Source organism: Tachyglossus aculeatus, chromosome X1 (genome assembly GCF_015852505.1).
Source record: "Tachyglossus aculeatus isolate mTacAcu1 chromosome X1, mTacAcu1.pri, whole genome shotgun sequence".
Lineage (NCBI taxonomy): Eukaryota > Metazoa > Chordata > Mammalia > Monotremata > Tachyglossidae > Tachyglossus > Tachyglossus aculeatus.
This window is the reverse complement of record NC_052101.1, coordinates 112,066,397-112,090,932: the sequence shown is the minus strand read 5'-3', so window position 1 is coordinate 112,090,932 and position 24,536 is coordinate 112,066,397. Positions and strand designations below refer to the sequence as shown.

The window sequence follows — 24,536 nt, the reverse complement described above, 5'->3', positions numbered from 1 at the left end:
GTCCCCCATGGGACAACCTGATCATCTTGTAACCTCCCAAGCGCTTAGAACAGTGCTTTGCACATAGTAAGCACTTAATAAATGCTATTAAAAAAACAGTGCTTTGCACATAGTAAGCACTTAGAAAATGCCATTATTATTATTAAACACATGAAGACTGAGGAGTTGGTGAGTATGGTGGGAAGGTTAGGGGTGGGGGATTAATCCTGAACAAACCCCTCCTGTTCTCTCTGCCAGGGCCCCGGCAGTTCTCTCCACCAGCCCACCTTGCTCCCACTTTTTCCTCAAGGGTGTGGACGCAGGTGCAGAGGCCCTGTCTCTGGATGTTGCCAACTTGTACATCCCAAGCACTTAGTACAGTGCTCTGCACACAGTAAGCGCTCAATAAATACGATTGAATGAAGGGATGGGGCTGGAGGAAGTGGAGGGTGCACTGCAGCCAGCAACCCTAGAGCAGCCAGTGGGAGACGGCGCGGCCAAACTCGACAGGCCAGGGCCTCCTTCTCCCCCACCGCAGGACAGAGGAGACATAGGGTGGGGGGAGAGTGGGTGAGGGGAAAGATTCGGGTGACAGAGTGGGGGAAGGCCAGCTCGGTCGGTGACCTGGACGAAGGGCAGGGGAACAGTGTCCCTTTGATGGGTGGGTGGAGGCCCCATTTTCCCATCAGAATCCCGCAAGGCCTCGAAACTTCTAATCGCAGCGGGCAGCCCGGGGCCTCGGGAGTGGGAGAAAAGGAGCCTTCGTTTACAGTCTGGGCGAAAGGGAAGTCCAGGGTGGAGGGAAACGTGGCTGGGAATATTGCTTCAGTTGATAGGTGCCCCGCAGGGTGTTGGCGGGGGGGCACAACGTTTGCCACGGTTAAGTGCAAATCCATTAGGGTGGAACCCAGGCCTGGGGGCCCCTCCCCACCCCGATACTAGCCAGACCCCGTGAGGCTGGGGCCAGACTAGAGCCCCATTGTTGCTCCTAATGCTGTGTCAATTCGATTAGTCCCACATGATCAGCCCCACACGGCTCTTCCACCGGCCCCCACCCATCCGCACCCTGGATTTCCCTCTCTCTCCTGTCAGGCTCTGCTGACCAGGCTGGCCTGCGGCCCGGGGAGCGGGGAAGGGAGGGCCAGAGAGCCAGGCCCCCCGCCCCACGTCACTAGATTGTTCCACCCGTGAGCTGAACGGGCAGGGAAACTTTGCTTCCTTTCTGCGGCCCCCACCACCACCACCACCAAGGTCCTGCGGCAGGGCAGGGAAAGGGACACAACCGCGGAGCAGCCGCTCCCAGATCGTTGTCGGGGAGGCGTGTTCGAGTCCATCGTCTCCGGCGGCGGGTGGGAGCTGTCTGAGCCAGGAGTTTGGAAATAAAAGACTCGAACTTCGGAGGCCCGAGAGCGACCATCCTTATCCCCCCCTCAAGAGAACCCCGCGTCCTCAGCTGAGTGTAGGGACCGTCTTCCACCTGCCAGGTATAAATCTGGACTCCCTAAGGGCCAAAGGGACGGAGTTAGAGGTCCCCAGGCCGTTCCCTGGAACCTGTCCATTCTACCCAATGCTAAACGGTTCCTCGGGGCGGGTGGGGTCTTACCCAAAGAAGAAGAAAGTAATCCCGTTGGTAGTGGTGGGGATTCTTTTCTTTGATTTAAAGAGGTTGTGGCCAGATAAGAGTTTGCCATGACCCTGTAAGTGTTGTTTTTGGTTCTCTGATCTGATGTCGTAAGCTGTTCTCCTCCCCTTCCCGCCCCACCCTGAGAGTGAGAGCCATGTAGTGGGGTACTAGTCTTTTTTGAGTACACACTGAGTGCAATACTAAGTGTTTGGGAAAATACGATATGAACCGCACCATCTCTCCTCTCCCCCTGGAAATGGCACCCCATAAATAATGGGTGGGAAGAAAGAATCCTGGGTTTCAGGACCCGTGGCTTTGCCCCCCAAACCAAGCCACCACACTCTCTGCAGCCATCTCTCCAAAGCCTTTTCTCTCCTCAGAGATCCCACATTAATCTTCACTTCAATCCTCCCGGATGCAACAACAGGTAATGCAGAGGGTAGGGCCGTTGTGGCAGTGACCAAAGAGGAAGAGTGGTTACTGGTTGGGGGTGGCAGAAGGGATGGCTTTTAAACTCTGGGGGCAAAGGTTTATTCTGAGACCTTCCTTGCTCCACGGAAAAGTTTAAAAAGTCCCTAACCCCCTGGGGTACAGGTCAGGTAATGGGACACAAAATAGGTGGGAGCATTCCAGTTTAGGAGCTGCCAGACTTGACTGGGCCCCAGGGTCACTCACAGGTATTGCTGGCCAGCTCAGCGAAGGGGGAGGCTGGAGACTGTGGGCCAGTCTCCCCCCTCCTCCCAGGTTCCACCCAACCTAAACTTCGCTGCAAAACCAGTTATCTCTCTCCCTAGCCGCAAGGTTGAAATTACAGCCGCTGTCAATGAGATCATCCCACCCCCTGTCCCTTTTTGGAGACTACTGGCTCCCAAAACATCCCCAAGCCCCAGGGAGCAGAGGAGGGGGTGATCACCTCAGCAGCCTCCTGCCTCCTAAAAGCTAGGGCCATGTTTCCCTACTCCCCACCCTCTGCCGTTCCTCCCAATCCTCCTCCATATTGGTTGCTCTCCCTGTCTCCATCAGTGGGGTCTGGATGTGGGTGCAGATAAGGGGCTGATGGAAAGGGGCCACCTGCACTCCTTTAAATGTCCTCAAGTCCCCTATTCTTCCACATCTCCCTGCTGAGCCAGGGCAGGAAGAACCTGCACCCATAATCCCAGTCTTCACAGCAACAAAGTTGACTACCTGCCCCTGAAAACAAAGAAGGCACTCCTGGCAGATGTCACACCCCCCAGTACAGCTCAAACGTGCAATGTTAAAGAGAAGAATTTAAAACTCACCCCAGATTCAAGTCCAGCCAATGATGGTAGGGATCTTGGGTTCTGTAAATCCCTTGCGGGCAGCATTGGGTGAAACTGGGATTAGAACCCAGAAATCGCGCTCCCAGTCAGATCTATATTCCCTCCCCCAACTTGGTCACCCAGTGACACTCCAGAGGCAGTGAAGGGGATGTGATATGGACAAGAGTCCAGGCCCCCCAGGGGAGAGGGTGGAAAGGTTTGGACAGGGGATTACTGATAGCAACACCCAGAAACTTGGAAAAATCAGCACAAACACCAGTTCTCATCCTGTTCCCACCCTGGGGCGGCGGGGGTGGGAGGGGGAGGAGGGGAATCCCAGTCCTTTCACGAGTCCTATCATTTTTATTTCCTTTGGTTCCCATTGCCTATTTCGAAATTCAAACAACCAGGAAACTCCAGCTCTTTCCTGAAATGGACATTGAAAAAAAGAGCAAGCCTTGGCTGATGGCTATAACAGCTGGGGGAGAGGAAAGGGGAGAGGAAAGGGGCTCTGGCGAGGATGTGGCTATGGTTAGAACAGTGCTTGGCACATAGTAAGCGCTTAACAAATACCATCGTTATTATTATTATTATGGTTGGCTGAGGGCTGTTCTCATGGTTGCTGGCGTTTGGGAAAAAGGGATGGAATGCAATGCCAGTAGCAACACACACCCACCCTCTCACTCCCTCCCCTACAAAACTGCTCACCTGGAGGTATATAAAGGGGCTAAAGGGAACAACAGACACTGGTCAACACTCCCTGTCACCATCTCTGCCCCCAACCATCTGGGAAAGAGAGAGGATTGAGTACCCCACTGCCAGGGCCAGTGTTTCCTCACCTGTAGCTTGACTTCTTTAAGCCAGAACAAATTTATTTTTGGTTTCCCAAGATTAAAGTTCTTAGTACACAGGACCTTCTGTCCCATTTTATAGAAGGTGAAATGGAGGGCAACCAAAGAGTCAGGGAGCTCACTGGCCACCAATGAACTGATGCCTCTGAGGCAGGGGTGGGCCCGAAGGGTAGGGAGGGGTTTGGGAACCAAGAGCTCCTGGGCATGCCCTCCAGTAGTTGACTTTCCTGATGCAACACCACAAGCATCACCTCCCCACCCCACCCACACACTCTGCTTGCCCCCTCCAGGCTTTGAGTTTCCTGCACTCTGATCAATGGCATTTATTGAACGCTTGCCCTCTGATTCAGGGCAGCACCAATTTCCTAGGTAAGGGAGGGAGGGAGGGAGAAGGGGCAAACACAAGTTCTTAAGATTCTCACAGCCTCGGCTGTCAGTTGGACATGGGCAACACGCTGGCCTTTTGGCCCCACACTGAACTCTGGAGATCATCATCATCATCAATAGTATTTATTGAGCGCTTACTATGTGCACAGCACTGTACTAAGCGCTTGGGAAGTACAAATTGGCAACATACAGAGACAGTCCCTACCCAACAGTGGGCTCACAGTCTAAAAGGAGATGCCCCTAAAGCTCAAACAGAGCTGGTAGTTTTTGCAGAGAAGTCTCTGAAGAGGGGAGGAAGAGTCAGGGGGAGACATATGCACTTTTAATTGTGAGATTACCTCACCAGGTCTCTTTCGGCCTACAGATTAGGCCAGAGGGAGGTGGTAAAAATAACAATGGTATGTGCCAAGCATTGTACTAAACACTGGGGTAGATATAAGATAATCAGGTCAGACAGTCCCTGTACCACATAGGGCTCACAGTCTAAGGGAGAGACTTAAAGGAAACTGAGGCCCAGAGAAGTGACTTGCCCAAGATCACACAACAGGCAAGAGACAGAGCAGGAATTAGAACCCGGGTCCTCTGATTCCCAGGCCGGTGCTCTTGCCACTAGGACACTCTTTCCACCAGGTGGAAGGGTAGGGGTGGGAGCATCAGCTTCACTCAGTGTGATGGAGGGGAAGTGTGACCCATGCTGCCGCCCCCACCCCTCACCGGGTTTGTAGCCAGGGGTAAAGATGCTGTTCCCACCCCGACCGTGTTTCTAGCTGCTATCTGGACCCAACTCCCTGGCCTCACTCCCCCAACAAGTCCCCAGAGCTTCCAAACGTTGCTGAATTGTACTTTCCAAGCGCTTAGTACAGTGCTCTGCACACAGTAAGCGCTCAATAAGTACAATTGAATGAATGAAAAAAGCCCCAAATTGAGTTTCTCTGACCTGTTAGTCCAATTCCATTGGTTCCCCTGTCCCCTTTCGACCTCCACACTCCTATGGGTGGAAGTCAGTTAGGCCGGGGCTTGTTCCCTACCAAAAGCTTATGTTTTTTTTCTGCTTCCTTCCCTGTGGGCTGGCAGACATTGGGGCATCCAGACTCTGTTCACCCCCATTCTACAGGGGACAAAGTATGTCTACCCCTGAGCCCTGCAAGGTGTTGGGGGGTGGTGGGGGGAAGAAGAGTAGTGGGGATAAGCAAAGTGGGACTGATTACCTCTCCAAGAAGCCTTCCCTAATTATCATAAATCATACCAACCCAGCCATTAACTTTATGTAGTTTATTCCTATCCTTAGCACATATATATTTATACATTCAATTCTTCATTCAGTTATTTCATTCTGATGTTTGCCTACTACCTAGTATATGCATGTTCTCTCATGCTACCATTATTTGTAAATAACTGCGTATTAGTCTTCCCCCATTAGATTGTTGGCTCCTTACGGGCAGGAACCTTGTCTTTGGCTTCTAGTGTATTCTCCCAATTCTGTAGTACAGTGCCCTGTACTCAGCAGGCCCTCAATAAATCCCATTCACTGTGGGACAGGAGTGACTGCCACACTGAGACCAGGTCTTCATTTACCTCTCAGAACACTGAGTCATCAGGGATCATCATTTGGAGGGACACCCTCCCCCCCCATAACCTGGGGGCTGAATAACCAGCTCCCATCTTCCAAAACTAAGTGGTCATCTGGCCCGGGCGGCCCCCCACCTCCAGAAAGGCCAAAATGGGTACCTGTGTATGCATATGGTATAGGAGAGAAGGAGAGATAGTGAGGAAGCAGCTATTCATGATTTGGGGCTCAGACTGGGAATCTGGTTTGGGGGGAGGAGAGAGGGAGAGAGAGGGAGAGAGAGATTGAGAGAGAGGGAGGGGGGGAGAGGGGGAGAGAGGGAGAGAGGGAGAGGGAGAGAGAGAGAGAGAGAGAGAGAGAGAGAGAGAGAGAGACAGAGAGAGAGAGAGAGAGAGAGCACACGAGAACCTAGCTGTACCTGTGCCAACTTGTGAAGGTTTGTTCCCCTCTCCAGCTCCCTACCACCCCAGGGCCATCCTTTCCCCTGACCCAAGTCACCTTACTCCAACCCCAGGCAAGTCTGTGTGGGAGGAGAAGAGAGCAGGGTGTAGGTGAGATTGGCAATGACATCACCTGACCAGGCCAGGATGGAACAAGCTGTCTGCAGCTAAAATAAAGAGGACCCTCCAGCCGTTTGCCTGAGGCTTTATCCTTCTGAATTATAAAGCTAAATAAGGAAAAATAAATTAAAGCAGTATACTCGTTCTCCTACGCCTCAATTCCCAGCCCCCTGGCTAACAGGTTCCAAACAGGCCAGAAGATGGAGCCCGGATAATGGGGTGGGAGGGAAGAGAAGGGGCTGAAAGTCAGAAGACCTGGGTTCTAGCTGCAGCTCGAATACGCCGAGTGACCTTGGGCAGGTGAAGCACCCTTCTTGGGCCTCTACCTCCTGAGGTGCATGACGCCGTTTGGTGGTAGGTTAGGGCACCCGCTCTGCGAGCCCCCCGCCCCTCGCCAGGCCGGCCTCTCCCGTTCGTCTCGCTTGGCAAGCTGGCTTCCCCCACCCCCTTATTGAGCGACGCAAACAACCCGGACTCGCCGCGCCTCGCTGGACCACATTCCCCTCCCCATCCCCTTTCCAATTGTTTCTGCTGAACGCCGGGTGCCTGAGCTCATGGGTGGAGATCATTTTGCAAAACCTCTGAGGCCAGGCACAGCCAAAATCTGCAGCTGGGGAGGAGTGGAGCACACACGTATGTGTGTGTGTGTGTGAGTATGTAAGTATGTGTATGTAAAAGGGCACAATAAGGGGCTCTTTCGGGAGCCCCAGAGCCCTCCTCCCTTCCACAGGTGGAGTTTGGCCACTATATCAGAGCATAGGAGTCAACAGCGACTTGGCTCAAATTTCCTCTCAAGGCTTCTGTCCTGCCCAGCACAGGGACAGAGGTCAGTAATGTGGGAGGCAGACCATTCCCTCCCTCCCTCCCTGTCCATGACGCAGAACCCATTTCAGGAAATCCATGTCAAAAGTAAAGGGTCCATTCTGGGGAAAAGCAGCACTTTTAGGAAATAAGCAGGTGGGGGTGGGGGCTACTAGCAGCTACAGCCTCTTCCTAGACAGAAGAGCCCTCCCAGGCGCTGCATCTCCCTAAGGTTGACTTCCCAGCTTGTGGACTGCCCAACCCTCCTCCCGTTAACCATTTTTTCTTTAAATCAATGGTACTTTAGTGTTTACGGTGTGCAAAGCACTGTACTAAGCACTTGAGTTAAATACAGTAAAGTTGGTAGACATGATCCCCGCCCTGTTTCCTTTCCTCCTCCCTTCCCCTATTCATCAAGAGAGCTGAAAAAAAAAAGATGCTGGGGACAGGGAGGAAGGAGAAGGGAAGGAAAGAGGTGTAAATCATTGGTTAACAGGAGTATTTTAGATTTACCCATGGATTTCACTTTTGTGGGCTTCCTCCTTCTTGTGATAAAACAGCTATGTTTCCTTGTTTGAGAGAAGGCACTATCAATACTGACAGCAAGGGAGAAGATTAGAGCCCAGCCCACTGCCCAATCCCACTGGTTTCCCTGGGCAGCAGTAAAACAAGCACCACCTGGCTCTGGGGCAAGGGATCCTCAGCCTCAGGGACATACAAGAGAGAGAGAGTGGGCAAGACAAATAAGGCCTCAGGCACTTCCAGGACTCCTGAGGTGGCTTCCTAACCACACAATGCATATGCTCCAAGCCCCCAAACCATGAAGCTGCTGGCATCACACTGGATAATTCTTCATGGTGAAGGCCCCAACCATGGTCCTTTCTGTTTGGGCAGGGAAGAGAAGGAATGCTTGGCCTAGGTGCCCACCCACAAACAAAGCCCTCAGGTATCAAAGTCCTGAGGTAGTCAACCCCAAAGATATTTCCAGCACTACTCTGGAATTGGGGAAGCCAGAGATATGACTTTTGAAAAGAGAGATGGGGTGTGGTGCCATCCCCTCCACCGCCTCTCTCTCTCCTGCCTCAGCTTGTCCCCAGTCTCCCCCGGCTGACCTTGCCTTTCACAGCCTCCAAACACAGAGGCGGCTGTTTCAGGCCCGGGCCGCCTGCCGCAAGACAACACCACCAATGTCTTTGCTCTGAAGCCACTTGTTTGCTGCCTGACCAGAGGAAGTGGAACCGAAGGGCAGAAGACTCTGGAATTAGAAATGTGTGTGTGAGGCCACTGATGGCCTCTTTGCCCCAAACCACAACAATAGGTCTAAGAAGAGGAAGATAAACAAGTGGGGGAGGAGAGGGATGGAGGGTGAGGGGAAAGGATTCTGCTCTGCCCCTCTCTACCCAGCCACCTCAGGACTTCGCAGTCTCTTCCAAATGGAGATCTGGAGGTTGGGGAGGGATGGCACCTTAAATCACTGTCCAACCCCACCTCCAAACCACCCCTTTACCTTCAACCTCAGAACCTTGCCTAATTTAGACCAGCACACAGGATTGATTGGCCTTGCTAGGGCCCCATTCCCTAAACCCACCTCTTCCAAAAAGTCTTCCTAGATTATCATCGGCCCTTTATGGTTATTTGTATGGGTATCTCTAATGTCTAAGGATGTAAGTGGCAGGAAAGGTGAAATCTACAATTGCTTTCAATGGAAGCAGGAGAGAGTTGGGTTGTCAAGATTTATTATTATTAATAATAATACTACCAATAACAATGTTAAGTGCTTACTATGTGCCAAACACTGTACTAAGCGCTGGGATAGATATGAGATAACCAGGTTGGCCACAGTCCTTGTCCCTCATGGGGCTCAAAATCTAAGTAGGAAGGAGAACAGAAACTGAATCCCCATTTTACAGATGAGGAAACATCTGTAAAAAAATAGTATACCCTAGTGGAAAGAGTACAGGCTTGTGAGTCTAATCCTGGCTCAGCCACTGGCTTGCTGTGTGACCCTGTGAAAGTCACTTAACTTCTCTGTGCCTCCGTTACCTCATCTGTAAAATGGGGTTTGAGACTGTGAGCCCCATGTGGGACATGGACTGTGTCCAAACCGACTGCCCAGCACTTAGTACAATGCCTGGCACATAGTAAATGCTTACATGCCATTAAAAAAAAGGAAACTGAGGCACAGATAAGTGAAATGATTTGTCCAGGGTCACGGAGCAGGCAAGGGGCAGAGCCAGGGTTAGGACCCAGTCCTCTGCTCCCAGGCCTGTACTTATTTCCGCTAGACCACTTTGCTTCCTTAAAGCTAAGGAAGAGTTACTTGGTGGTAATTACAGGGGAAAGGAAAAATTAGAACATGGTAACTGGGAAGCAATGTGGCCTAGTGGATAGAGCACAGGACTGGGAATCAGAGGGACCTGGGTTCCGATTCTGGCTCCACCACTTGCCTGTGTGACCTTGGGCAAGTCACTTAACTTCTTTGTGCCTCAGTTACCTCTTCTGTAAAATAATAACAATAATAAATTGTGGTATTTGTTAAGTGCTTACTATATGCTAGCCACTGTACTAAGTGCTGGGGATAGAAGCAAATCAGGTTGGGCAAAGTCCCTGTCCCATGTGGGGCTCACAGTCTCAATCCCCAATTTATAGATGAGGGAACTGAGGCACAGGGAGTTGGGATTAGAACCCAGGACCTTCTGACTCCAGCCCCGGGCTCGATCTACTATGCCATGCTGCTTCATCCAATGTGCGACAGGGACTGTGTCTAACCTGATTGGCTTGTATCAACCCCAGCGCTTAATACAGAGCCTGGAACATAGTGAGTGCTTAAATATCAATTAAAAAAACAAAACTGAGGGAGCTTTTGGTAGTACAGTGCTCTGCACACAGTAAGCGCTCAATAAATACGACTGAATGGATGAATGAATGAGTCTCAGGCAGAAGATCAATAAATAGGAGGTGTGTGTATGTATATCTGTGCTGTCTTCTCACTAGACCACCAGCCCCTTGAAGGGGAAGAACTGTATCTTCTCTTCCCTCTACCCTTTCTACCGATGCACAGGACAAGTGCAGTACCCGGTGACCTCTCGATTCTGACTGGGGATGGACAACAAGCTCTCTTTAAGATCAGTAAAGGTGTGTCCAGTGCAAAATGCAAGGAGAAGAGTCTGGGACATTTGGCATTCCAAAGGGAGCCCTGTCCCATGACTGGAGCAGCAGAGCAGCAGCAATGAGGAAGGAGAAAGATGGGGAAGGAGGAGAGAAGCAGCGTGGTCTAGTGGAAAGAACCCAGGCCTGAGATTCAAGACTTGGGCTCTTATCCTGGCTCTGCCACTTGCCTGCAATGTGACCTTGGACAAGTCACATACCTTCTGTCCTTCAGTTTCCTCATCTGTGAAATAGGGGTAGATGCCTGTTCTCCCTCTTCCTTAGACTGTGAATCCTGTGTGGGACAGGGACTGTGTCCAACCTGATTAACTTGTCTCTACCCCTGAGTTTGGGGCACATAGTGCTTAATACCATTATTATTATTATTGTAAGAGCCAGAGATGATGACCCATCCCAGTTCCTCTCCCCACCTCCATATAAATCTTAGAGTGGTTACATCTCTTACAGCATGATTCTGGGCGGGAACCCAGACCATCCCCACACCCCACCCCCCTTCCCCCAACCCCCCAGTAGCTAAATCCTAGACCTCAGGCAACTGAGCCAACTGTCCAGCATCTCCAGTGTCCCCTTTCCCACCTCCCTTTCTGGGCTAGCCCGGGCCCCATTTGGAAGGCTCTTATTGGTGATTTATAGCAGGCACCGCTGGGAGGCGGGTGCCGTGGCAACATCACCATGGCAACAGAGATTAGCCAGGCATCCAGGGAGCTGGCAGATGCGCGGGAAGGGGAGGCGAGATGGCTGAATTTGGAGCTTGTCGTCCTTCTCCCCCCGCAGCCCCCCTCGCCCGCTCCACACACACGCACTCGGCGACGGCTATCCCCACAGCCTAGGCCACGCCCCACCTGCACCCACCCACGGCCCTGCAGTTGCCAAGAATAATCTCTCCCTGCAGAGAGATAGGAGAAAGCCAGCCACGTTGAAAATAAAACGCCCTAGCTCTAGCCCTACCTCCACTCCATCAAACCTCCAGCCCAGCAGACATATTTTACAGTGTGTGCAGGTACATACATACATGCACCTGGCCACACCCAGGAAAACACATGCCAACTCCCCTTCCTAACACTACCCACTCATCTTTCCAACTTTCCCCATTTCCCACGACCCACGAGCTATTGGCCTTTCCCTTAGATGAGCAGAAATCTCAGCTCCCTTTCTTCCTGACAGACTCATGATCTCCTAGATCTGAGAGAACTGGGGGGTGGAAGGGGCTAAAGGGGGGAGGAGGAACCTCAGCTGGGTAAGTAGGGAGGATAGAGTGGGGCACAAAGCCAAGATGGCATGGAAAAGGGGTGTCCCTCAAAGAGGAACCAGGATCTCCAGAGGGTCTCTTCCAGCCCCAACCAGGGTACAGCGTCTTGCAGCTATATTGCCCAATCTGTCTTGCCACCTCTTGAGAGACAGGGTACGTGGTCAAGTCTATTTCTCAGAAGGAAGAAACCAAGGGCCAGAGAGGAGAAGCAGTTGCCCAAGGTCACATAGGGAGTAACCACTGGAACCACAGTCTCCCTCCCGGGCAGAGCCGTCAGTCCACATTTCCCACTTCCTCTTAACCTCAGCCCGCTGGGTACAACAGGGTAGGAAGGTGCCCGGCTGCCACACCTCTGGCCCAGGAGACCTGATCGGGAGAGGGGGCTGCCTTTCCCCCTCGGGCATGGGGCAAGAGAACAGATGAGGTGGATGTGGGCCGCAGAAAGCTGAGCTCCCAGCCAGCCCTACTAGGGCAGGCGGCAGGCAAATTCTGGAATTAGGGAACATTCCTGCGTTAATGGAAAGGAACCAGCCAGCATGACCCTTCCTGACCTCTTGGCTGGGGGTGGGGAAGAGGGCGCTTGGAAAATAAAGAGAAAGAACCCAGGAATTGTGCTTTCCTGACCTCTGCCATCACTTGTCCTGACTCACCAGGAATTTTGAGTCCCATCTCAAAGGAAAACCAGACCCCTCCCCCATCAGCCTCCCTCAAACTGGGGAGTGATCCAGGGCTTCCATCCTGGCCTCCCCTCCCAATCCCCAGCATCCAGGTCCTGACGCCCGGCCCCTGCCAGAGGGGAACGGAACTATTCCGGGGGAGGACAGTCAGTCTTTGGAGTGGGAACGAAGGCCCGACCCACAAGTGAAAGAACCAGAGGGTGGGGGTGCCTGGTCCTTATGCTCCTAAATTTCCCAGTCCTCCTCTCCTCATCATTCATCAATCAATCAATCGTATTTATTGAGCGCTTACTATGTGCAGAGCACTGTACTAAGCACTTGGGAAGTACAAATTGGCAACATATAGAGACAGTCCCTACCCAACATGGGGCTGCCTTTTGACCCCCTGAGTTCGGGTCAGAGCTGGTTGGGTTCAGCACTCCCCAGGAATAAGAATAATTATGGTATCGCTTATTATGTGCCAAGCACTGTAGCGTGGCTCAGTGGAGCGTGCCTTAGAGAAGCAGTGTGGCTCAGTAGAAAGAGCACGGGCTTTGGAGTCGGAGGTCATGGGTTCAAACCCCGGCTCCGCCAATTGTCAGCTGTGTGACTTTGGGCAAGTCACTTAACTTCTCTGTGCCTCAGTTGCCTCATCTGTAAAACAGGGATTAAGACTGTGAGCCCCCCGTGGGGCAACCTGATCACCTTGTAACCTCCCCAGCGCTTAAAACAGTGCTTTGCACATAGGAAGCGCTTAATAAATGCCATCATCATCATCATCACTGTACTACATGCTGGGGTAGACACAAGATACTCAGATTGGACACAGTCCCTGACCTACATGGGTCTCACGGTCTAAGTAGAGGGAGTAGAATCTAATCCCCATTTTGCAGATGAGGGAACTGAGGCCAGACACGTGAAGTGGCTTGCCAAAGGTCACACAGCAGACAAGTGGCGGAGCCAGGATTAGAATCCAGGTCCTCCGATTCCCAGGCCTGGGCTCTTTACCACTGGCTTTAAAGCATTCAATAAGCTCGCTCCATCCTACCTCAATCGATGTCCAACTACAGCCCGGTCCACACACTCCACTCTTCTAGTGCCAGCTTACTTAATGTGCCCCAGTTTCGTCCCTCTCACTGCTGACCCCTTTCCCACATCCTTCCCCTAGCCTGGAACTCCCTCCTCCTCCCCCATATAAGCCAGACCCCCACTCTCTCCATCTTCAAAGCATTATTAAGGTCACATCTCCTCCAAGAGGCCTTCCCCGGTTAAATCCTCTTTTCCCCGGCTCGCCCTCCCTTCTGCGTGGACTATACACTTGGCTCTGAGATCTCTGGACATTTGAGTTCGCCCCACCCCCAACTGAACAGCACTTAAGTACATATCTTTAAATGATATATTATAAATGACTTCTTCATTGTCTGTCTCCCCCTCTGAACTGCAAACTCTTTAAGGGAGGGAACATGTTTGCTAATTCTGTTGAATTGTACTCTTCCAAATGCTTGATACAGGGCTGTGCACATAGTTAGTGCTCAATAAATACCATTGATTGATTGATTTCCACTAGTCCATGCTGCTTCCCAGAAGGGCTGGTTTTGGTGAGAAGCCACCCCGCCAGAAGTTCAAATCGATTTGGGTCAGCCCAGGGGCCTTCCCCTTGGGGGAACATTTGTTATTCTGCAGGGCAAAGATTGGGCTTGGAGCAGAATCTGTGTCCCCTTCCACCCTAAAGAAAAACAAGACTTGGATGGAAGCAGGAGAGATTTTGACCAGGCAGAATAACTTCCTGGAAACTTTCGGAGGTCTCTAAAAAGAAAATAATAATAAAATAGTAACAATTTAAAAAGACACAAGAGAAAGAAGAGTCATATACCCATTGGGAATGGGAGGTTTAGGAGGTTCACACATCCGACTGTCGAGAGACTTTCTTTCCAGACCTTGCAGGTTCCCAGCTGCGCTGAGAGCTGGGAAAGGTAGGCACCACATTGGAAATCTGAGCACAGGGAGATGGTTGCCTTTCATGTTCAGGAGCCAACTAGGGTCAGGTCCCTGGCCGGCGAGGGGGAGGGCGTCAAAAACCCAATGATCTGACGCCAAGATGGGTGCGGTGGCTGTGTCCAGCACCCAGGTCACCTGAAACAAGGTTGGACTCCAGCCTGAAAAACACTGATTTGATGCACAAAGGATAGCCCCGATGCAAGCCTTCTCCCGATTATCAGTCCAATCCAGGCCCACCCTTCTCCTCCCCACCATATTCCTTCCTGTGCCTGTCCCACTCTCCCACATCAGAGCAGGGGCTCCGGAGGCTGGGAGCTTCACCCGTTCTCTACCAATAATCTCCACATATCAGGGCTGTGTCTGCAGTGGAAGCCCAGTTCCCTTGAAATAGGGCTAGTTGAGAACAAGTCACTTGGAGGACTTGCCTGGGCATCCTAGAATGAATTAGAACAGACTTCATCGGTGGTATTTATTGAGTACTTATTGTGTGTAGAGCACTGTACTAAGCACTTGGGAGAGTACCCTACAACAGAGAAGATGGACAGGATCCCTGACCTCAAGGCAGTCTAACCTTGCCAATAGTCTTTGCCCATGGCAAGTACAAACAGCTGCCAGACTAATGGTAAAGAATATTTTGCTTTATTTGAATTCTCCCCACCCTCTAGCTGAATCACAGACTATGACCATCCTGCCAAGCAGGGTAGGCTGGTAAACTGGTCTTTTTGTACACGGCTGGCTTACGTGTTGTCTTGGTCAGGGCCTGGGGATGACCCCCAACCCTTGGCTAATTCACAAGAGGAAACTCTCACATCTCTCCTCTGAAGACTAATAATAGTTGTGGTATTTACTGATAAGATCAATAAAAATAATAGTATTTGTTAAGCACTTACTAGGTGTCAAGCACTGCTCTAAGCGCTGGGATAGATACAAGCTACTCAGGTTGGACACAGTCCCTCTTCCTCATGGGGCTCAGAGTGCTTACTACGTGCCAAGCACTGTATTAAACACTGGGATAGATAATCAGGTTCCACATGGGGTTCGCAGTACGAGGGAGAACAGGTATTCATTCATTCAATCGTATTTATTGAGCCCTTACTGTGTGCAGAGCACTGTACTAAGGTATTGAATCATCATTTAGTAGATAAGGAAACTGAGAAAGTGAAGTGAGAAGCAGCGTGGCCTAGTGGGTAGAGCATGGGCCTGAGAGTCAGGAGGACTTGGGTTCTAATCCTGCTCTGCCACTTGGCCGTGTGACCTTGGGCAACTCACTTCACTGGGCCTCAGTTACCTCATCTGCAAAATGGGGATTAAGCCTGTGAGCCCCATGTGGGACAGGGACTGTGCCTCAGCATTTAATACAGTGCCTGGCACATAGTAAATGCTTAAAAAAACCCATAAAAAAGGTGAGTTGACCAAGGTCACACAGCAGACAAGAGAGAGCCAGGATTAGAACTCAGGTTCTGACTCCCGGGCCTGTGCTCTTTCCTCTAGGCCATGCTGCTTCTCAACTATCCCTCTCTTCCACTGAAGACATGGAAAGTGAAAGCCCGAAGGCTTCCCCTTGCTACCAGAGCTTATCCCAGAGACCAGGGTTTGAAATGCAACAGGATGGAGCCGGGTTAAACTGAAAATAAAGAATTTCTGATTAGGGGATTGGCAAGGTCCTAGAGTAGGTCATGATCTCTCGATCTCCTGCGTGATCTATTTATTCATATTAATGTCTGTCTTCTCCTGTAGACTGTAAACTCGTTATGAGCAGAGAACGTGTCTGCTAATTCTGCTGTACTCTCCCAAGCGCTTAGTACAGTGCTCTGCACATAGTAAGTGCTCAAATACCACTGATTGACTGATTGATAACCCTGCCCATTGGTCTGGGATGGTTGAAGGGCAGGTTCTGCCCAGAGGCAAGGAAACTAATTTGGTGAAGAATCCCAGTGGGAGAAGATGTCTCTAGCAGTAAGCGGGAAGCATGGTCCAATGGAAAGGGTATGGGTGGTCTACGGTTCAGAAGACCTAGATTTTAGTCTCAGATCTACCACTGGATCCCACTGTGTAAATCTGGACAAGGCACTTAGCCTTTCTGGGCCTCACCTGTAAAATAGGGATAATGTCTGCCCCGTCCTACTTCACAGGAATGTTGCGAAGATAAAGTGAGATAATGAAGGCAAAAGCCCTATAGGAATTCAAGGTATCGGGATGCTTATCAAAGTGGTTTGCTCATTCACTTTCCTTCCTAAGACGATCATCTCTTCTCCTCTACTTCTTGCCGACAGCCTACATTTCAACTTGGAAAGGGAGAAGTGGGTTTTCTAGACAAGTGGAAAATTGGGGAGTCTTGCTACAGGCTGGGAGTGGGGAGATGTACATAATGTTTTAGAAAAATGAGCCGGGCAACAGAATGAAGTATGGACTGGAAGGCAGAGGGGTCAGCAAGGAGGCTGATGCAGTAGTCAAGGTGGGATATGACAAGTGCTTGGAAGGAGAGGAAGGGCCACAGGAAGCACCGTGACCTAGGGGAAAGAGAACAGGCCTGGGAGTTGGAGACCCTGGGTTCTAATCCCGGCTCTGCCACTTGTCTGCTGTGTGACCTTGGGCAAGTCACTTCACTTCTCTGTGCTTTAGTTTCCTCATCCGTAAAAGTCGAAATTTAATCCTACTCCCTCTACTTAGACGAAGAGCCCCATGTGGGACAAGTACTGTGTCTAATCTGAATACCTTGTAATTACCCCAGCACCTAGTACAATGTTTGGCACATAGTAAGTGCTTAATAATCATAATAATCATAATAATCATAATAATGGTACTGGTTAAGCACTTACTGTGTGCCAGACACTGTACTAAGCATTGGGATGGATATAAGCAAACTGGATTGGACACAGTCCCTGGCCCAACTCGGGTTCACAGTCTCAATTCCTATTTTACAAATGAGGTAACAGGCACAGAGAAGTGAAGTGACTTGCCCAAGGTCACACAGCAGACAAGTGGCAGAACCAGGATTAGAACCCATGACCTCTGAGTCCGAGATCCAAACTCTATCCACTACGCCATGCTGCTTAAATATCGTAACTATTATAATTATGGAGGGGTGGATTCTGGAGATGTTGTGAAGGAAGAGCCAGAGGTCTTGGTGACAGACTGAATACAAGAATTGAAAGAATGGTAAGAATTGAGGATAATGCCAAGGTGGTGGGCCCAAGAGACGGAGAGGATAGTGATGCGGTCAAAAGTGATAGGGAAGTTAGGAGGAGGAGGAGGGGATTTGAGAGGGAAGATGAAAGAGTTCAATTTGGAATATTTTGAGCTTGAAGTGCTGATAGGACACCCAGCTCTTCCTGGATCATGCTCACACTCTAGGTTGGCCACCTCTGAACTTCCCCAGGTGTTAGCAAGCGCTTGTTGGAGTCTTGAGCTGGCCAAAGTGAAATTCACTAAAGTTCGTCTCCATCTTTTTTTGGCAAAAAAGACAGCCGGCTTCCTCCGAACACTGACAGAAGCCATCCTTGGTAAGAGCAACCTAAGGAGAGGAGGGGCCTGGATTGGCCCCTGAAAGGCAAAATTGTCTCAGATTGGGAAAAAGGTGCGAGCTGGCATGGTGACCCTGAGGAAGATATCTTGGAAAGCTTGAAGAGTGCGAGCTGGGATGGGGCAGGAGAAGAGGGCAATTAGGGAAGAGCCAACAGGTGGCGAGCCTTGAAGCCGAGGGTCAGAGAAATTCATCTGCCCCACTCACCAACCCACCCCACCCCCCAAATGAAAATAACCATTCACCTCAGCAGAGGAGTCCATACACGGTGACTAAAGCCACCTAGCAAAAGCCATGCAGTTTAGCCTACTCACCTGCCGAGTTCATGGCACTTCTACTCCACCATCCCCTTTCAGTGCCTCTTGACCAGCCCCCCACCAAAGGGGTCTGGACCCAGGCTCCTCCCTCACCTGCCACAGCTCTCCACACTCACCACCCTGCCTTCCCCTCCAAATTTGGGGTCAGCTGATCAAGCCATAGGGAAGGGAGGAAGGAAGAAGTCAGTGGGATGGAAGGAAAGGGGTATTTTCATGGAGGGTAGCCTAGTGGAATGGCATAAGACCCAGTCTCCCAGCTCACTACTGACTTGCTATATGGCCTTGTGTTCATCTCCCGCATTCGAGTGTAAGCTCCTTATGGGCAGAGAACACGTCACTTCTTTATTCTGTACTTCCCAAGCACGTAGTACAGACCATGGCACCAAGTGGGTGCTCAGTAAATGTTTCTACTAGTACCCATTTTCCTCAGTTGTAAAATGGGGAAAAAAATACCTACTCTCTTCGCCTCTTAGGCTGTGAGCCCCTCATGTCTGTCTGGGCTAGACTCTCAGCCTCATTCACCCCGGGTCTCCAACAAGAGCCAAGAGCTTCCGTGCTCATTTATTCGCTCTTTGCCGTCTGTCCACTTCTCCCAAGCCTCACCCCCACAATAAAGAGTTGGCTCCTAGCCTCTGGACAACGTAGACTTCTCTAACAGGGGTTTTTTGGGAATTCTTTGGAATATCCTTCACTGGGGGTATGTGGCCCCATCAAAAAAAAAAAAATCCCATGGCCCCAGCTCCCCTCCTCCACCCCCACAAAAAGAAAAAAAAAGAAAAGTCAGCTGAAAGGTCCACGTAGCAAGTGGCAGGAAAACAGCTGATAGAGGCAGAATGGAGAACTAAAACACCATTTGTCAAGTTCTCCGGGTAACTGTAAACAACCTCTTTGCACTGAATGGACCCAACAGGAGACTAAAGCCAACAAGCAAGTTAACAGACTACTCTCACCTTCCCTGAAGCACACCAACATGGCAGCCAACACCCAAAGGGGGTAGGTACAACCTAGTGTACGGTTATCATACTCACCAGAAAAGGTCCCATACTATAGCATTAATTCTGGAAAGCTCCCTTTCGGGCAGGGGTCTCTCCCCACTCCCAATGAGGGGGTGAAATGGATGTCTGGCAGGAATTGTCAGCATTCTGGACAATAGGTCCAAAAATAAAATCAAAAGTGCCTTTAAAGGAAGGCAGGATCGCCTAGTGGAAAGAACCATGGACTGGGAGGCAGGAGGCCTGGGTTCTAGCTCCTGCTCTGCCACTTACCTGCTGCATGACCTTGGGCAAGTCACTTACTCTTCTGTGCCTCATTTTCCTCATCTGTAAAGTGGGGATTCGATACCTGTTCTCCCACTTAGACTGTGAGCCCCATGTAGGACATGGAATCTTATTATTGTGTCTCTAGCCCAGTGCTTAGCACAGTGTGTAATGCCATTTTTATTATTAGCACTTGCATATTAAAGATGAGATCTCAGATTTTCTCCTCCTTTAATAAAAACAAAGGGAAGAACCCACCTTCTTTTCCAGGAACACTTCCCAGATTAACTCCATCTAACTCTGGTCATGAATCCCCTCTTAGCTCTTGTGTAGCTCTGTGTCAGTTAGGTACATCGCCATTTGTTTCTGTGGTTCATGCTCCTATGTCAGGTGTTTGGTTTTGGTTTTTTTTTTTAAAGCTTCTGTCACTTGTTTCCTGTTTATTTGTAACTGTGTTTATGGTTTACATGTGTCTTCTCTCCTCTAATTAGAAGTGCTTAACACATGCCATCATTATTATTATTATCATAGCCCCTTTAGGGCAGGAATCATGTTTTCTCCTCCCAGAAGCTGATCTAGAGCTCAAGCCTGGAGACCTTTCCAGCAGTTGAATGCAGCTGGCCATTAAAATGAAAACAAAAAAAAGATTCTCTCCCATCTTTTCCAGGAGAGGGTTGGATTAGCTCCTGGAAATAGGAGGGAGCAAATCCAGGCCACGGGATGGGGTGGCACTGCAGAGGTCAGTGCCCACTCTTCACCCACACACCTCTTCCTCCCTACTTTTTCTTCCCCGGGGAATTGAGGGGACTCCCAGATAGCCCAGGCTGCCTCAGCACCTCCCCCTTTAATAGCACTTTTCTTTTTCCAGAGTACCTCCGCATTAGTGACTTGACTTTATCCACCCAGCATCACTGTAAGGGAGGGAGAGGTGATTACTGCAATCCCCATTATGCAGACAAGCAAAACAACTGAGGACCAGAGAGGCTAACTGACAACTGAAATCACACAGCAAGTCAGGGGCAGAGAAGGGAATAGCATCCAGGTTCCTGCCTCGCAGGCTCCTCCTTTTTCCATTAAACTACCTAGAAGGAAGTAAGGAAGAGAAAGGGGGAAGGCAGTTCTGGTCCTAGAGTTAGAACCTAGATCTCCTAGCCCTCGGGGGCAGTCAAAGCTGCTGCCAGCTTTGGTTTCCAGTCTAAACAAACAGGTCTTTGAAAACCAGCCACAAGGCACAAGGGCACGGGACTCCTTCTTCCTCCTCTTCTGCTTAACTGCACCCCCACCCCCAAACACCTCCCTTGCCTGTATCTCCCCCCACAGTCTCTCCTGCCCAGAAATCCTGGACCTGCACCAGACCAGGGCTCAGAGTCCCTTTCCAACTTTGCCTCAGTGTCTCCCAGTTTCCTTACCCTGATAAAAATCTAGCAATCTCCAAACGGGGTCTACATACATGTCCCTATCTACCACCTGTTCTTCCTCCTACTTAAAGAGGAAACACGGACCGGGAGGCAGGAGCCCCTTGTGGGACAGGGACTATGTCTGATCTGATTAACTTGTATCTACCCCAGCACTTAGAACAGTGCTTGACACATAGTAAGCGCTTAACAAATAATCACCCATCCTGGAAGAGTTAAGCTTGGCGGGGGGAGTAAAGAATATTTGGCTGGGAGGCCCAGATACCTACCATCCCACAAACCACCACAAAATGCAGGCATCCAACCTAGTACGGGGTCCATTTTGGAGCCAATATGCCCACAGGCCCCCATCCCCAGCACATTGCCTCCAGCCATCACCTCATCCCGAGTAAGACATAACTGTTAATTGCTTCCGGCCCCACCCATGGTTTCCCGAGGCCCTCTACACCTCTCTGAGTTCACACCCACCCTCTCGGCCTGCTGGTCACAGGGGTAGAAACACAAACATCCGCCAGCCACCAGACTGGCTTCGTTTGAGCTGACAAGGGAGGAAGTAGAAAGGGGAAGCAGAGGCGGCTCCATTTCTGGGGAGCCCTGCCGCTGCTGCCTGATTTTATGTGTTGGGCTCTGCTGCCTGATAGTTTTTTGGTGGGCCTGGAGGAGTGGTAAAGTGTCCCTGGAATCCAATCAGTGAGCCAGAATATGCCCCTGCGCCTTCCGCCACCATCTTACACCTGTGCCTCAACCTACCTGTCTCCTTTTCTTCCCTCAACAGGGTCCCCTCGAAAGTGGGACTCATCTTACCTTTCCCCAGAAACCATCTGGTGGGACGGAGGCACCACTGGCTATCCCGAAAGCACCCCCCTCTCTGGGGCCCTGCCTCCTCCTTTAGAAAGCCTTCCCAGATTCACTCCGCCCCGTACCATCCACGATCCACCTTCCCGCTTCAGCCACAACTGTAGTCTTCCAAATGGATGGGAACTGTGTGTGGGTCAGTTCTATCTCCCCTCCCAGATCAGGAGCTCCCTGACGCAAGGGAAGACAGGATAGACAGACACACACACCCTCCCTGCTCTTGGGTGTGAATCCTTTCTGACCTAAGGTTCGCTGGGATTTCTCCCAGGGTCCAGGGACAGGGCAGTGCTCAGTAAAAACTTGTTGACCAATTCAGTTTTCTTCCCTCTCCCCCTCCCGGAGTCAGGAATTTGGAGAAACATCCTAAATTCCACCGAGGGGACTCAAGGTCCCAGATTTTACACATGGTCAGCAGAGCCCTCAGAGAAGGGAACATGAAGATCAAGGATCAGAGCACATCACATGAGGCGGGGTGGGGGAGAAAGAGAAAAAAAAAAAGCACATCTGGATGGCGGAGTGGTCCTTCACCACTGTTAAACAGACCTCACGTTTTGAGATCCAGGCCGGAGATTCTCCCGAACACGCAAGGTATCGATCACTCCAGAACAACAAACATCACCCCGCTTCCCCTGAGATTCCTGGGGATTTTACAGAAAGGTTTGCCATTGGCCCTGGCCACATCCTCTCTACAAACCAGGCTCCTTCACCAGAAAGGCCTTGGGTCCGGCCCTTGTGTTTGGGTAGGACCTGCGCTAAAGGCTCCCTTCCCCCATCTCGTCATTCCTCACCCCTTCTCCCCTCCCAAAAGGCTCTGCTGCCCTTGGAGGTCAGGGGGTAAACAAGCCGACTGATGAAAGCCCAGATCCACCAAGTCGCCTCTCCCATCCAGGACAGAGTCCCTCAGGGACGGGGGCTTTGTCTATCTGCCTGCACTGTCAGAGACTTCAGCCAAGCAGCCAACGCCTCTCTCTCCTCCAGAGAAGCGTCGGGGCCATGCCTGGCGCTCCCTATATCTGCCCAGGCTGATTTCAGAGCCGGTTGGATCCCCAAATCCTGAGCCTCCTGCCTTCCTCATAGCTGCCGCCTTGAGACCCTGCAGGACGCCCACCAGCTGGGGTGGGGGTACACATCCTTCGGCTAATGCCAGTTTGGGCAGAAAAGAAAGATAAGGGGGAATCCCGACTCGATCCCCAATTCCCACCCTACATGTTCACAGTCCTTCTCGGCATGGAGATCTCAAAGCACCTTCCTGGAGCAGCCCAGAAACCCAAGCCTTCTCTCCCACCTTCAGGCAGAAAAGGGGACTTGGAGGGGAATGACAGCAAGCCCCATTCTCCCAGAAGCTCACAGTTCTTCACCCACTGCCTTCCCAATCCAAAATGCACACACCCCTCCACTACACTGGCCATCAGCTACTTCCTGAACTCAGTCACTTTCTAAAAGTTCCCAGAGCACCAAGCCCAGAGTCACTTTCACAGGCCCTGAGGCTCTCCCGCAACCTCCAGTTCTCCCTCTGATGCCCCCCGCCCCCCAGTACTGAGAGACTGGGATGAGAAGGGGCACGGGGAGAGAATCCCAACTAAACCACAGCTGGTAAATAACAAGGAGGAACCAACACGGGGAAGTGTGATCCATGGCGGGGTGGGTGCAGAAGATGTGAAATCACCGTTCACCCCTCCCAGCTGGTCAATACTCAGGATCATCAACATCATCAATCGTATTTATTGAGTGCTTACTATGTGCAGAGCACTGTACTAAGCGCTTGGGAAGTACAAATTGGCAACATATAGGGACAGTCCCTACCCAACAGTGGGCTCACAGTCTAAAAGGGGGAGACAGAGAACAAAACCAAACACACTAACAAAATCTGACTCCCCATAACACCCATCCCCAACTGGGGTCCATGGAACTGTATGTCCCTTCGTTGTTGAAGAAGCCCTCCATACAGGATGTCATAAGCCACGCTCAGAATGGGTGGAAGAAGGCTGGGGAGGTGGTCAGACATCTGACGGGGTGTAAACCTCTTGCCCCCACCAACCCACCCAAGCAAATTCCTCTTTTGTCCTGGGGCCCAGCTCCCTCCTTTCCTAAACACCAGAGTGGGGGCCGTGGAGACGTCAGGGGGGGGGAAAACAGTGGGCTGAGTCTAACCAGGGCCACCCCCCGCAACTGGCTCCCTGAGTCACCCAGATCCTCCCTCTCTAGTCACCCACCTCTCCACCCTCCCCACTGCGCCTCTCTGCTGCCCAGGCCTTGAGGGTGGATAGGTGAGGGGTTGGGATTGGGGAGGAGGTCACCCCCTGCCTCCTCTGGGAAGCCTTCCAACCTGCCATCTCCACCGGGGGAGAGTGAGGAGAGGGATCGGGGGGCCAGGGGGGGCCCCCCGCCCTGACACATCAGGCGTCATGGGAATGGCGATGATACAACAGGTTAATCCAGGCATCTCCCCAACACACACTCCCCATAGCCCCCAATGCGGATCCACTGGGCCTGGAGAGCAGGTGCACGGGAATTGGGATCGGCGCCCTCCCTCCCCCGCCGGGCTACTCACTCCATCTCCCCGCGGTCCTGGTCTCTTCTGGCCGGCCGAGGAGGCGGGGAATGATCGGGAAGGAGGGAACAGGGGGAAGGGGAGGGGGAAAGGGAATGGGGAAGGGGAGGATCTCCAAGCTGCCTTGAAGGATTGGAGGCGGTGGTGGGGTTAGTCCCGCGGAGCCGGCGGGCGGCGGAGGCTCCGCAGCATCGCAGCTGTGTTATTGTCCGGGCGGGAGGAGGAGGAGGAGGAGGAGGAGGAGGAGACAGGGGCCGGGAGCGGGGAGGGAATTGGCTGCTTTTCCTTTCTCCAATGTTTTTCCCCTTTCCTCGTTTCTCCCGGAGCGTCGCACCAGCACCTCCTGCCGGCTGCGCCCCGCAACGGCACCGCGCCCGCCCCGCCCCAGCCCCGGGGGGCGGGACACTGGAGGCGGAGGCTAAAAGTCTAGAAGGGGGAGACAAGAGAACAAAACCAAACGTACTAACAAAATAAAAGAAATAGAATAGCTAGGTACAAG

At 51.5% G+C, this 24,536-nt stretch overlaps 1 protein-coding gene across 6 annotated transcripts in view; it reads right to left on the bottom strand.

The window, feature by feature from the left end:
* PALM (paralemmin) overlaps positions 1-24,223 on the bottom strand; it is a 41,591-nt gene extending 17,368 nt beyond the window's left edge. The window contains exon 1 of one of the 6 annotated variants that reach the window (XM_038772365.1): positions 24,038-24,223. In XM_038772365.1, coding sequence (XP_038628293.1) covers positions 24,038-24,042 — 5 coding nt within the window. In that variant the 5' untranslated portion in view covers positions 24,043-24,223. Of the gene's footprint in view, positions 1-2,883; positions 2,954-21,435; positions 21,477-21,554; positions 21,657-24,037 lie in introns of those variants that run through there. The other 5 variants (XM_038772366.1, XM_038772368.1, XM_038772364.1 and 2 more) reach the window with 5 other exon arrangements.
* Between the last annotated feature and the right edge of the window lie 313 nt (positions 24,224-24,536).